This window comes from Bos grunniens, chromosome 24, assembly GCF_055505025.1.
Source record: "Bos grunniens cultivar Pamir isolate PY7600 chromosome 24, Bosgru_T2T1.0, whole genome shotgun sequence".
In the NCBI taxonomy this organism is placed as follows: Eukaryota; Metazoa; Chordata; class Mammalia; order Artiodactyla; family Bovidae; genus Bos; species Bos grunniens.
In genome coordinates, this window is record NC_141188.1 from 9,203,873 (window position 1) to 9,218,061 (window position 14,189).

General features: G+C 41.6%; 1 protein-coding gene across 2 annotated transcripts in view; it reads right to left on the bottom strand.

Moving 5' to 3' along the window:
* The window catches only part of DOK6 (docking protein 6), a 406,877-nt gene that overhangs the window by 163,892 nt on the left and 228,796 nt on the right, over positions 1–14,189 (bottom strand). For both annotated transcript variants that reach the window (XM_086372198.1, XM_086372199.1), the window contains exon 4: positions 802–921. In XM_086372198.1, the coding sequence (XP_086228324.1) occupies positions 802–921 (120 nt within the window). The remainder of the gene's footprint in view (positions 1–801; positions 922–14,189) is intronic.

A 14,189-nucleotide genomic window follows, 5' to 3' on the forward strand; every position in this document is an offset into this window, starting at 1 on the left:
TACCTTAGCATTTTTCTAGGTGGTATGCAGTCTTGAGACAGATCCTTAATAGCTGAGGTTGATCAGTATACTTTCCTCTAAAGGATTGGTCTGATGTACCCCAGTGTTCATAGCAGCACTATTTACACAGCTAGGATATAGCAGCAACCTCAATGTCCAACAAACACGAATGGATAAAGAAGCTATGGCACATACATACAATGGAATATTACTTAGCAATAAAAAGGAAGGCATTTGAGTCAGTTCTAGTGAGGTGGATGAACCTAGAGCCTGTTATACAGAATGAAGTAAGTCAGAAAGAGAAAAACAAATTTAGTATATTAATGGATAGCTATGCAATCTAGAAAGATAGTAATGATGAACATATTTGCAGGGCAGGAACAGAGACATAGAGAACAGACTTTGGACACAGTGGGGGATGGAGGGGGTGGAGCAAATTGAGAGACTAGCATTTAAACCTATTCATCACCATATGTAAAACAGAGAGCTAATGGGAAGTTGCTGTATAATACGGGTGCTTGTCCCCAAACTCAACCTGGTGCTTTGGGACAACCTGAAGGGGTGGGATGGAGTGGGGGCTGGGAGGGAGGTTCAAGAGAGAGGGGGCACATGTATACTAGTGGCTGATTCGCGTTGCTGCACGGCAGAAGCCAACAGAATATTGTAAAGCAATTATCCTCCAATTAAAACTGACTTTTTTTAAAAAAAGGATTGGTCCAAAACATTTCTGAAGTCCTTTCAGTTCCAAAGTTCGACAACTCCCCGTGCACTTTAAAGGGAAGAACGGAGCCGCACACTTACCGTTCTGCTCCCTCTGCACGCCTGCCGCCAGGAGATCGGGCTCCCCGAGGCTGATGTCATTGAGCCGGGTCCCCAGACACTCCATGCAGAGGTGTTTGCACCACTCCTCAGCTTCCAGCTCTGAAAAGAAGCACAGGCCATCAGAGTCAGCCAAGGCTGCCTGGGAAGAACGAAGAGGACTGCTTCCTGAACCAACTACCCCGGCAAGTGGCGAGCCTTAAAAATCCACTTTAAGAAAGCTAGAAAGCTGTATTCAAGAAGTGAAATAAAACAGTCTCCATGACTGTTGCCCATGATTTGACATTATAACATTGTATCTATTGTATATTAAAGATATTTTAAGTTATCCCTATGTAATTTATCTTATTTATAAAGAATAGACTGAGAAGATTTGTTTACTATCCAGTATACTTAAGATTGATTTAGTTTGGGGAGAGAACGTACTTAATTTAAATATTAAATATAAAAATTAAGAAGTATATAATATTTAATTAAATATAAAGTAAAAATACTTAAGTGAATAGCTGGAAAACGTCAAACTAAACACACGAATGTCTTCCTGAATGTAACGTTGGTTTGTGCAGACAGAAGGTCTGATCCTCGAGCCATTCTGAACTGCCGTGGATCACAGATCAACAAAAGAACGTAACCATTTTTTTTTCTACAAACATCAGAAGTTTTTAAAGTAAGGGCCATCCTTACTTTAAAAAATTAGGGATAGGATATTGAAAATAACTTTCCCCTTTAGAAAGCTCCAATTGCCTAAAGATATTAATTAGATCACTCTCTTTTTACTGCCGTTACTCTGCAACTTCTTTGTATCTGTGTTTTTCCTTTGCTGAAAACATAAGAGTATCTCACACCTCACAGAGTCTTGTAGTATCAAATGCTTCCACAAACATGGATGAATTTGAACTTAATATAAGACCTAGGTGGGCGAGATGGTTAAGGATATCCTAGCATGGGTCAGCACCAAGACAGAATTGGAGGCAAAGAGTTCTAACTATTTTTGTATCCAAAGGAGTATGAGGTTAGAAATTTGGGGCCAAGCCCCCAAATCGATTCACAGAAATTGAATAAGAGCTTTCTATTGACATCTGACCAGAGAATAGAACTCTGTGGGAGACTGTGGGTTCTTTTTACTTTCTAACAATATTCCATGGTCTTGATAAAAGAGGAATTTCTGACTTTTCATGTAGCATAATTCTGTACTAGAGCCATTTAATATAGCTTTCCTTTAAAGTTCTTGCTGTTCTCTGTGGATGACATTCCAGCCCTTGCCTTGGCATTTTAAATCCCCATAACAACGTCATCTGTGACAAGGTTTCTTGACTCTAGGGATTTGAGCACCAACTTCTCTGCTCCATGGCCAATGCCATCAAACCTGGCTAACATTTCCTTCCTGTGCTGGGTCACTCTGCCTTAGCATCAAGAACGAGTTTGATCAATGAGATGGCAAGCCAAATTTGTCATTTATTTTTACTTTATGAAGACCATGGAATATTGTTAGAAAATAAAAAGAACACACAATCTCCCACAGAGCACTATTCTCCTAAAAACAACAGTTCCCATGTTCCAATCACAAAAGTGGTTTTTCTTTGCAAAAGGAATGGTTAGAATCCTTCAGGGATGGTTCTCTGTGATGTTAGTCACTGCGCCTGCATACATCGAGGAGAGAGTAGATTCTCATGCGGCCTGGTTTGGGTGGTGGGCTTTTCCTCAGGAATCTAGAAATAAATCTAGAAAATGAACCTTCCCATTCACTCTATGATGTTGTTTAGTTGCTAAATTGTGTCTGACTCTGCAACTTCATGGGCTGTAGCCCACCAGGCTCCACTGTCCATGGAATTCTCAGGCAAGAATTCTGGCGTGGGTTGCCATTTCCTTCTCCAGGGGATCTTCCCAACCCAGGGATTGAACCTGCGACTTCTGCATCGGCAGGCAGATTCTCTACCACTGAGCCACCAGGGAAGCCCAGGGCTACTATAATGACAAAAAAGCATTGCTGAGACTCACAGCTTTCTAAAAAAAACCCTTTTCTTCTAGAAACAGAATGCCAGCATTCATAGAAAAAATGTATAGAAGCAACAACAGCATATATTGAAAATAATTTTTATTAGGTATATGAGTTTCGACATATAATTTATGAAAGTTTTGAAAGCTTTCCTAACAATGATCAGAATCTCAAGCCAATTTCCATGACATGTCTCTAGAAGTCCTTGACATTTCTGGGAAGGGACACAACATGACTCCAGCTTTTGCTTTTTACATTTCAATGTTTTGAATGTTTCTCAGAACTACAATACTTTAAATCACCAGTGAAGTCACATGCAGGTAACACCTCATCTGCAGGACTACCTGCTAATATTTCCAGGACCCCAAAGATGGAAAGAAGAGTATCTACTATGCCATTTGAGGTGAAAATAAAAGTGTTAAATATGACAAAGCATCTTTGCACCAATGTTCCTTTTAACTGTTTCTGGTCTCATGGTCCAGTGGTTCACACGGCATGGTCCTAGGATTCTCATTATCAAGATTTCCTGGCAGTTTGTTGAAACTGGAGATCTGCCCATCCCAGCCCTTGCTTGTTTGTTTAGTCCCTCAGCTGCATCTGAATCTTTGCAACTCTATGAGGGCAGGAGGAGAAGGGGACGGCAGAGGATGAGATGATTGGATGGCAACACCGACTCATGGACGTGAGTCTGAGTAGGCTTTAGGAGTTGGTGATGGACAGGGAAGCCTGGCGTGTTGCAGGCTATGGAGTTGAAAAGAGTCGGACACAACTGAGCGACTGAACTGAACTGAACTGAATTGAGGGCTGTGGCTGAGCCTGGAGGAGCCGGGGCTCCAGGACCTGGGCTGAGCAGTGAGCAGGGAACCTGTTCAGGGACTTGCAGGGCAAGCAGCAAAGGGAGGGTGTGTGTGAGTGTGTGTATTGGTGTGTGTCTTTGTGTGAGTGTGTATCAGTGCATGTGAGTGTGTCTAAGTGTCTATCAGTGCACGTGAGTGTGTATATGAGTGTGTCAGTGTGTGAGTATTTGTGAGAGTGTGAGTGATGAGTGAGTCCGTGGGTCTGTGTATCAGTATGTGAGTCCGTGAGGCATTTGTGTCAGAGTATGAGTAAGCATTGTGTGTCTGTGTGAGTGTGTGTCTGCACCGATGTGCTGGAGGAACCAGGCTGCATGGAGGGTGGCCAGGACTGAAATGGGGAGGCAGGTCTAGGGGCCACACCGCTGCCCGTGACCAGTGCGGGTCAGCCCTGAGGTCACGGTCAAGTCTGAGAAGCAGTTGGCACTCCGGCCGTCCTCTTCCAGGTTGTGTCTGGTTCAGTTAGATCAGCCCCAAATGTGCACGTCACGTCAAAAGTATTCACTTTTGTAGTCTGCACACTTGATCTAACAGTCTTGTTGCAGACAAGTACATTTGTTTGAGAATTATACAAGGCTTTGTGGTTTAAAACCTGTTTTTGATGGTCACCTTTCAAATAATTAGAGCTGTGCTTTTTATTTGTTCTTTCTTAGGCAAATGCTCTTTATTGAATTCCTTTAATATCTTTTATTGCACGTTAATTTACTTTGTCCCATCCTTATTTAATTAGCGTTTTTCTCCCAGTTAACCTTACATCTTTCACCTTTCTATTTTCACAGAACTGAGCAGATTAAACACAAAGGCAATAATCTCAACCCACTGCATTTTTAAATAATTATTTTCCCATAAATTCAGTGCCTTTTGTCTTCATTTTATCTTTCAAATGTCTATCTTGCTCTATACATAGTGTGTAAATAATGAAATTTCTTTGTGGAGAAATAAAGGCAGAAAATGTTCTACAACGTTTTCTGCATTTTCCTCTTCATGGTGGAAGTGCTTTTTCATTTACATGTCTTTTTCGGGTAGCCTGCAGCTATGCTCAAATTCTTAATTCAGATAAATAACTTTTCTCTGGCACAGAAACCTAAATAACATTTTCATTATGTATAGGATTCGTTAAATGGAGAAATCTGGCAATTTCCAAAAGAGAAAAGCTGAAAGATGTTTATGAATAACAAGACAAATAGTAGAGAAGGGAGACTAAACTAACTGAGTGAATTATGAGACAAATGGGCTTATTGATTGTAGGGAGAATGACCATCAGCAGTCCTGCAGAGGAGAGATACAGTCATAGACGGATGGCCACTCCTGAGTGTCTTCCCATCACTTCTTTTTAGAATTCTGGGGAAAGTACAGTTATATTCCTCTGCATAAGAGGAGGTCTTTATACCAGACTCTTAATAAATACTTACTGAACAAATGATTAAATTTAAGTTTTATCACTTTCACTAAATTTAGGCCTTAGGATAAAGACATGAGGGTTAAATGATCCAAAAGGAGCTTTGAAAACAGTGAAAAATTTTCTCCCATGTATACAGAAAACAGGCTGTCAGCTAAAATCATATAGCAGAATTAAAAATAGCACCAACTCAGTTTCATGGTAATTTATTGTAAGATGCAGGCAAGACTAGCTTTATGTGGAAATAATAATTTAGTCCTCATTAAATTTGGCTTTTATTGAAAATCTTATCAAAATTTAGGTAAAATAATACTGCTTTGTCTTCAGCAAAGTCAGGAATTTTTAAGTATATGTAATTTTTATCTGCTGGGCAGATTTGCTATAATTTGGTGATAAATGTTGTTTTTGTGGTATTAAAGTCTTCTTAGATACATGCTTTTCTGGAAAATGAAGAAAAAAAAATGTCTCCTGATGTAGACTGTTGCTTAAAGACTACAAAGAACTCTCTTATTGTTATTTGAAATTTATAGAGCCATTAAAGTATACATTTTGATGATACTTTTCATTCTTAAAATTGGCACCTACTTGTTACTAAGCAGGAATCCCTTAGAAGAAATGGAGTAGCCATCATGGTCAACAAAAGAGTCTGAAATGCAGTACTTGGATGCAATCTCAAAGACGACAGAATGATCTCTGTTTGTTTCCAAGGCAAACCATTCAATAGCACAGTAATCCAAGTCTATGCCCCAACCAGTAATGCTGAAGAAGCTGAAATTGAACGGTTCTATGAAGACCTACAAGACCTTTTAGAATTAACACCTAAAAAAGATGTCCTTTTCATTATAGGGGACTGGAATGCAAAAGTAGGAAGTCAAGAAACACCTGGAGTAACAGGCAAATTTGGCCTTGGATATGGAATGAAGCAGGACAAAGACTAATAGAGTTTTGCCAAGAGAATGCACTGGTCATAGCAAACACCCTCTTCCAACAACACAAGAGAAGACTCTACACATGGACATCACTAGATGGTCAACACCGAAATCAGACTGATTCTATTCTTTGCAGCCAAAGATGGAGAAGCTCTATACAGTCAACAAAAACAAGACCAGGAGCTGACTGTGGCTCAGATCATGAACTCCTTATTGCCAAATTCACACTTAAATTGAAGAAAGTAGGGAAAACCACTAGACCATTCAGGTATGACCTAAATCAAATCCCTTATGATTATACAGTGGAAGTGAGAAATAGATTTAAGGGACTAGATCTGATAGAGTGCCTGATGAACTATGGACTGAGGTTCATGACATTGTACAGGAGACAGGGATCAAGACCATCCCCATGGGAAAGAAATGCAAAAAAGCAAAATGGCTGTCTGGGGAGGCCTTACAAATAGCTGTGAAAAGAATGGAAATGAAAGCAAAGGAGAAAAGGAAAGATATAAGCATATCTGAATGCAGAGTTCCAAAGAATAGCAAGAAGAGATAAGAAAGCCTTCCTCAGCAATCAATGCAAAGAAATAGAGGAAAACAACAGAATGGGAAAGACTAGAGATCTCTTCAAGAAAATTAGAGATACCAAGGGAATATTTCATGCAAAGATCGGCTCAATAAAGGACAGAAATGGTATGGACCTAACAGAAGCAGAAGATATTAAGAAGAGGTGGCAAGAATACACAGAAAAACTATACAAAAAAGATCTTCATGACCCAGATAATCACGATGGTGTGATCACTCACGTAGAGCCAGACATCCTGGAATTTGAAGTCAAGTGGGCCTTAGAAAGCATCACTACGAACAAAGCTAGTGGAGGTGATGTAATTCCAGTGGAGCTATTTCAAATCCTGAAACATGATGCTGTGAAAGTGCTGCACTCAATATGCCAGCAAATTTGGAAAACTCAGCAGTGGCCACAGGACTGGAAAAGATCAGTTTTCATTCCAATCCCAAAGAAAGGCAATGCCAAAGAATGCTCCAACTACCACACAATTGCACTCATCTCACACGCTAGTAAAGTAATGCTCAAAATTCTCCAAGCCAGGCTTCAGCAATATGTGAACCGTGAACTTCCTGATGTTCAAGCTGGTTTTAGAAAAGGCAGAGGAACCAGAGATCAAATTGCCAACATCCGTTGGATCATGGAAAAAGCAAGAGAGTTCCAGAAAAACATCTTTTTCTGCTTTATTGACTATGCCAAAGCCTTTGACTGTGTGGATCACAATCAACTGTGGAAAATCCTGAAGGAGATAGGAATACCAGACCACCTGACCTGCCTCTTGAGAAACCTGTATGCAGGTCAGGAAGCAACAGTTAGAACTGGACATGGAACAACAGACTGGTTCCAAACAGGAAAAGGAGTACGTCAAGGCTGTATATTGTCACCCCGCTTATTTAACTTCTATGCAGAGTACATCATGAGAAACACTGGACTGGAAGAAACACAAGCTGGAATCAAGATTGCCAGGAGAAATATCAATAACCTCTCACCCTTATGGCAGAAAGTGAAGAGGAACTCAAAAGCCTCTTGATGAAAGTGAAAGTGGAGAGTGAAAAAGTTGGCTTAAAGCTCAACATTCAGAAAAAAGATCATGGCATCTGGTCCCATTGCTTCATGGGAAATAGATGGGGAAATAGTGGAAACAGTGTCAGACTTTACTTTTTTGGGCTCCAAAATCACTGCAGATGGTTACTGCAGCCATGAAATTAAAAGACGCTTGCTTACTGGAAGAAAAGTTATGACCAACCTAGATAGCATATTGAAAAGCAGAGACATTACTTTGCTAACAAAGGTCCGTCTAGTCAAGGCTATGGTTTTTCCAGTGGTCATGTATGGATGTGAGAGTTGGACTGTGAAGAAAGCTGAGCACCGAAGAATTGATGCTTTTCAACTGTGGTGTTGGAGAAGACTCTTTAGAGTCCCTTGGACTACAAGGAGATCCGACCAGTCCATTCTGAAGGAGATCAGCCCTGGGATTTCTTTGGAAGGAATGATGCTGAAGCTGAAACTCCAGTACTTTGGCCACCTCATGAGAAGAATTGACTCACTGGAAAAGACTGATGCTGGGAGGGATTGGGGGCAGGAGGAGAAGGGGATGGACGACAGAGGATGAGATGGCTGGATGGCATCACTGACTTGGTGGACGTGACTCTGAGTGAACTCCGGGCGTTGGTGATGGACAGGGAGGCCTGGCGTGCTGCGATTCATGGGGTCACAAAGAGTCGGACACGACTGAGCGACTAAACTGAACAGAACTGTTACTTAACTGGCCTTGTGGATGCATTATGGACTTTTCTGTTTCTCTTACTTTTTCTGTAGTAGGAAGACAAGAAGCCAGTGACAACCGACCTGCTCGCTTCAGTAAAGACAAGAAGCAGGTTGAGCTCACAGAAATGAGCCCTGTCTGCTGAAGTCCAACCTAGGATTGATCAGTTTGGAGATGCAGAACTTTCCATTTTCTAAGAGATCCCTCTTTGTTTGGTTCCTTCAGACCCAGTTTTGGATTTCATATCTTTCCTCTACATCTCCATTTCATTCTGTGTTTACTGTTATCATAGCGTTTATGAGGTGGTATAGTGGTTTAGTCATTCAGTCATGTCTGACTCTGTGACCCCCTGGACCCTAGCACGCCAGGCTCCTCTGTCCATGGGATTTTCCAGGCAGGAATACTGGAGTGAGTTGCCATTCCCTACTCCAAGGGGAACTTCCCGGCACAGGGATCGAACCTGGGTCTCTTGTATTGCAGGCAGTCTCCTGTCTTGCAGGCAGATTCTTTACTGACTGAGTCACATGGGAAGCTCCATAGCCTTTATACTACTGAGCTATTTGTCTGTCCTTCCAATCAATATATTCTGAGATGGGAGTGAGGGAGACACTGATATAGTCTAAAGTGGGTGCAGCACCTGGATATGGAAACCAATAAATAAATGTGGAGGGACTTCCCTGGTAGTACAGTGGTTGAGAATCTGCCTTCCAGTGCAAGGAAAATAGTTTGATCCCTGGTCCTGAAACATTCCACATGTCATGAAGCAACTGAGCTTGTGCGCTATAACTACTGAGCCCATGCTCACTAGAGCTGGCGCTCTGAGACTCGAGAAGCCACTGCAACAGAAGTCCATGGACTGCAACCAGAGAAAGCCCACGTGCAGCATGAAGACTCAGCACAGCCACAATGAATAAATGAATGAGTGGATAATTTTAAAAAGACAGCACAGCCAAAAACAAATAAATGAATGATTCAATAAAAAAATTTTTTTTCCTAAAAAAGAGCTTTTGTCTTAGTCACGTTCTCAAAAGGCCCAAAAGCAATTCCTTTCTATGCAGCAAACATGAAGTACTTGGGAGCAGAAAGGAAAACATTTAAGAGGAGAATTGTGTGTTGGAATACAGAAAGGTGGCCAGTGCTGTGATCAGCTGTGGAAGACTGTGACAGAAATCACACAGCGCTCTGAGACAGTTTCTCTTGGCGGAGTGCAATTTATTACAGGAAGCCTTGACAGCGTCTCAGAGTATGGAATGGTACTTGGTCAACAGCCCCAGTGAACCTGGGCTTGTGTTATCCTCAGAGCTCCCAGAAAGGAATGCAACCTTGCCAGCCCTTCAGTTTCTGCCCAGTAAGCCTGCTGTTAGACTTCTGTCCTTCAGAATTCTAAGATGATGAATCTGTGTTGGTTTAAGCTGCTACATGTGGTGTCCTTTTTAATGTAAGAAACTGAACAACAAAACAAACAACAAAGGCCAATTAGTCTCTTCCTTTCTACCAGGAAATCCTCCAAGCAAGCAAATTAATTTAAGGGGATGTGATCTGTGAAAAATTAGGAGGGTATGTAGATCTGGATGGAACATGATGTGATTACATCTGCTTGAAGCTTAAGAAATAAAATAATGAGGAAAGATTTGCTGCTCAACAGTGGGGTCAGGAAGTCTCAAAATAGAGAATGCAAGAACTGCCAAGAATTAACCAAGAAAAAGCAGGGGGGTTGGGGGAGGGCTGCTGAAAGAGGACGGAGGTGAGGTGAAGCAATCACTGGAAAGATGAAACTCAGCTAGAGCCTGAAGGTTTAAGGAAGGACCGGGTAACTGGGTACATGATCTACAGGGAAGGGATGTAAAGGATGAAGAGACATTATATAAAAGGTTAATGCGACTTAAAGGGACACACTGGGTTTAGAGGATCAACAGTGGTTTTTGCGGACAGTCTTCCAATTATATAGCCTTTCAGGGAGGAAAAAAAAGGCCAAAAAGAAGAAGTAGCCTTCAGCAACTGGGTGGGGGAGAGGAAAAGAAGAAAAAGTAGGAAATGTACATAAGTGATACCGTGCAGTATCTGTCTCTCTCCGTCTGGCTTATGTCATTTACCACAATGCCTTCAAGGTCCATGTTTTCACAAATGGCAGGCCTTCCTTCTTTTTAAAGGCTGAATAATATCCCATCACACATGTACCACATTTTCTTTATCCGTTCAACTGTCGATGGACATTTAGGTGTTTCCATACCTTGGCTTGTGTGAATAATGCTGTCATGAATAGGGGAATACATGTATCTCTTTGAGATAATGATGTCTTTTTCTTTAGATATATAACCAGAAGTAGGAAATGGCAACCCGTTCCAGTATTCTTGCTTGGATAATCCCATGGACAGAGGAGCCTGGTAGGCTACAGTCCGTGGGGTCACACAGAGTCAGACATGACTAAGTGACTGAGCACCAGCAGGCAGGAATATAGATCATGTGATGGCTCTATTTTTGATTCCTTGAGGAACTTCCACACTATTTTCCATAGTGTGTGCACTAAGTTGTATTCCTGCCAACAGTGTACAAGCGTTCCCTTTTCTCCACATCCTGGCCAGCGGAGAATTTGTTATCCCTTGCCTATTGCATATATGGTCAGTTAATTTTCTAAAAAGGCACCAAAAATACACAAAAAGTTCTTCTTTATTGAAGTAAACTTTATAATACCAGTGAATGAGTTTGAAAATCCTCTTATGCTTAGATTCAGCTAAAGCTACCACCTCAAAATAGTTAAATATCCTCACATTCTGAAAACATTCTGAAGAGATCCATGACTCTCTCATCCATTCACTCATGATCTAGAGGTAGAAATGTAAGACCAAGTGGCCGCCTTTGCTTGCAATGCCTCCTGATACCCATGCTGGAGTAAACCACCACTACAGAGACTAAGGGCAACGATCTGAGTACAGATTTGGCAGCCTAGAGAGAGGACCATGGAGATTCCTCTAATTCGGAAAGGGAGGCGCCACACACCCGATTCCTCACTCAAGCCAAGGGAGGGTGTGCTTCTGTGCATCTCTGGGTGTATGTATCAGGGGAGGCTGTATATCCGTGGTGATACAACCTCTCCTACATATTAGTGGCTAAAGCTGCTGTTTTCACTCCTGGGCTCGGAATCTCCTTATTGAATTTTCTGTTCTACATACTTGTCAATTGTATGAGGAGAAGGACTGGAAAGAGACCCAAAGCCGGCATTGGAGGCCGACAGACATTCTTAGACAATGGACAGCAAAGATAAAACTTTAGTGTGTCCCAAGTGGACCCTGCTGAGCCCTAAGAGGGCTGCCTGCTGGCTAGACAGGAGATCCAGGGACAGGAAGCTCTGCACACACCCTGGTGGTGGTCGCTGGCAGGGGTCAGCAAGGGACACTTGGCAGTGGAGTGCAGGGAGGCGGCCATCTGCTCGAAGAACTCCAAAGACCCACCCGAACAGACCCTGCAGCTCAGAGACCATGCGTGTCCACAGCTCCCATGCTGGCCGATCAAACAGGTGGCGGGGTCCCTGCTTCCATCCTTCTTCTCTGGACCCAACACTACAGTGAAGCCAGAATGTGGGGGCGAGGAGACCACGGAGAGGTTACGCCCCATCTTCCCTGAAGCCTGAGCGGGGAGAGGGAGCTGCGATCTAAGTCAAAGTCTGGCAGGCCTGGATTTTAAGACCAAAGTGACCTGGGAAGGAGATGGGAAGGGCAACCTGACAAGAGACAGCGGAAGCTACACTGAGAGAAAACACCAACCCCCCTGAATGCGGACTCTTCACTCTTCTGGTTCCATGCAGGTTCCCCAGTCACATTCTGATCAAAAAAGGAAATATCCTTGCTTAAAGTAATTTCCTTAATAGGGAGCAAGAAAATATAATAAAATGGTGCTTTAAACTATGAAGAGTTTAAAGAGAGTTTATATAAGAATAGAGAGGCTTAACAGACAAAATTGATCAGGAAATATTCTCTGACATTAAGATTGGGATTTATTAAAAGCTCCACTTCAGTCAGTACAAAACACATGACTGTTTCAGGGGGGAAAGGATAGCAAAACTCCCAATTCTTTTTGGAAATATTGTTGTTTACCTGCTAGGTCCTGTCCGACTCTTTGCGACCTCATGAACTGTTGCACGCCAGTCTCCCCTGTTCTCCACTACCTCCCAGAGTTTGCTCAAATTCACGATCAATTTGTTGGTGATGCTATCTAACCATATCATCCTCTGCCACCCTCTTCTCCTTTTGCCTTTAATCTTTCCCAGCATCAGGGTCCAAGGGACTCTCAAGGGTCTTCTATACATCTTCAGAATGTCTTAGTTAAACATTTTCCAAACAGCAGTGCTCCACAATGTGTCTGTACTGTCATAATCAACCTGAGGATAACACAGGGACCATCGGTTATTATCTCTCACTGGTGTCTGTTTTCACATCCCAGGTGGATTTTAGACTGAAGAGACTTCCTATGCTCAACTGACTTGTGAATTTTAAATTCTCTTGCGGGATCTTAAAATAAAACTAGGGAAGGCATGGACCCAGAGCATAGCAGGACTTGGAGGATGGGGTGAATGCAAAATTGCTTCTGAGTACAGCGTGGTTTAGGGATTTCCCTGTGGTCAAAGGGATTGGCTGAATCCATTCCACTTTTTAGCCAAGTCCTGAAGGGCGACATTGCCCAGCGTATCTGCAGGTACAAGTTGGCTTTCACTTTCTTGTCTTTGTTAATAACTGCACTATCTTTTAAGTGACTTGAGAACCGAAACACTGTTCCAAGGAGATAGCGTGAAATAATTTCCGAGCGGCTTAGGGATGTTTCCAAAAAAAACATTCATTCTTTCATTTTCTTCATTAGCTTTGAACTAAGATGAAAAATGTCACCTTGAAAGCTGGATCCACCCTACTGCTTAAATTCATTTGTCCCCAGTAAGTATTTCTATGAAAGCAACTATTTTAACTCGGCTGAAGGTCGGTTTTGTAGCAATATGTTTAGTATGGCTGTTTGATTATTGTAGAGTTGGTGAGAGAACAATGCTACGTTGACATGGCACAAGAGAATGCTTATTTATGGATCACAGTTGATTTTTTCCCTAAAGTACAGATTTTCCACCTGATGATAAAAAGTTTCAAGTCAACTGATGCACACTCATGGAAAATTTGGTTTGGTTAGAATGAATCAATGTGAAACTGTGTACACAAATATTTTCTATTCTAAAGAAATCATCTCTCAACAAAGACTGGAAGATAAAAGACCCAAATAAACAAGAAGGAGAGTACTTAAAATTTGGAGAATATAGTTAAATTAGAAGAAAAACATTTTCAAGGAAAGACTCTCTTTACAGGAAATGACAGTAAAGAAAGCAGTAAGTTGTATCAGGATCAAGCATTTAACAAGTACCTAAAAGTACATGCTGAATAAAACGTGAGTCTCAAGTCAGAGTGTGGGAGAAAGGAGAGAAGAAAACAGATCTGCTCCTGGAATTCTGAATCAAAATGCTTCGGGGGGATTCAATCCTGAGTTTATTTAGAACTAGGCTGAAAATAGGCTAGCTATTTCTCTTCCTATTACTGTTTGTCTCTGTGCTAAGTCCAGAAGTCAGCTTCTCAGAGTAGTCACGAGGTGAATGCAATTCTGATTCGGACAAACAAGTAAGAAGACATCTGTAATGTGCATTTACAGCCTGGCGTGATTGATGACCATCTATCGTGTATTTTATGAACTCTTTCTAGCTTTCCTTCACACTGAATCTGTGTTTTTATTCAGTTTTAAAAGTTAACCCAGTAAATTAAGGTTATAATTTAATAAACAATTATTTTAGGCAAGAAAACCAAAATTAACCAGATGATCACTAATTATATTACATTT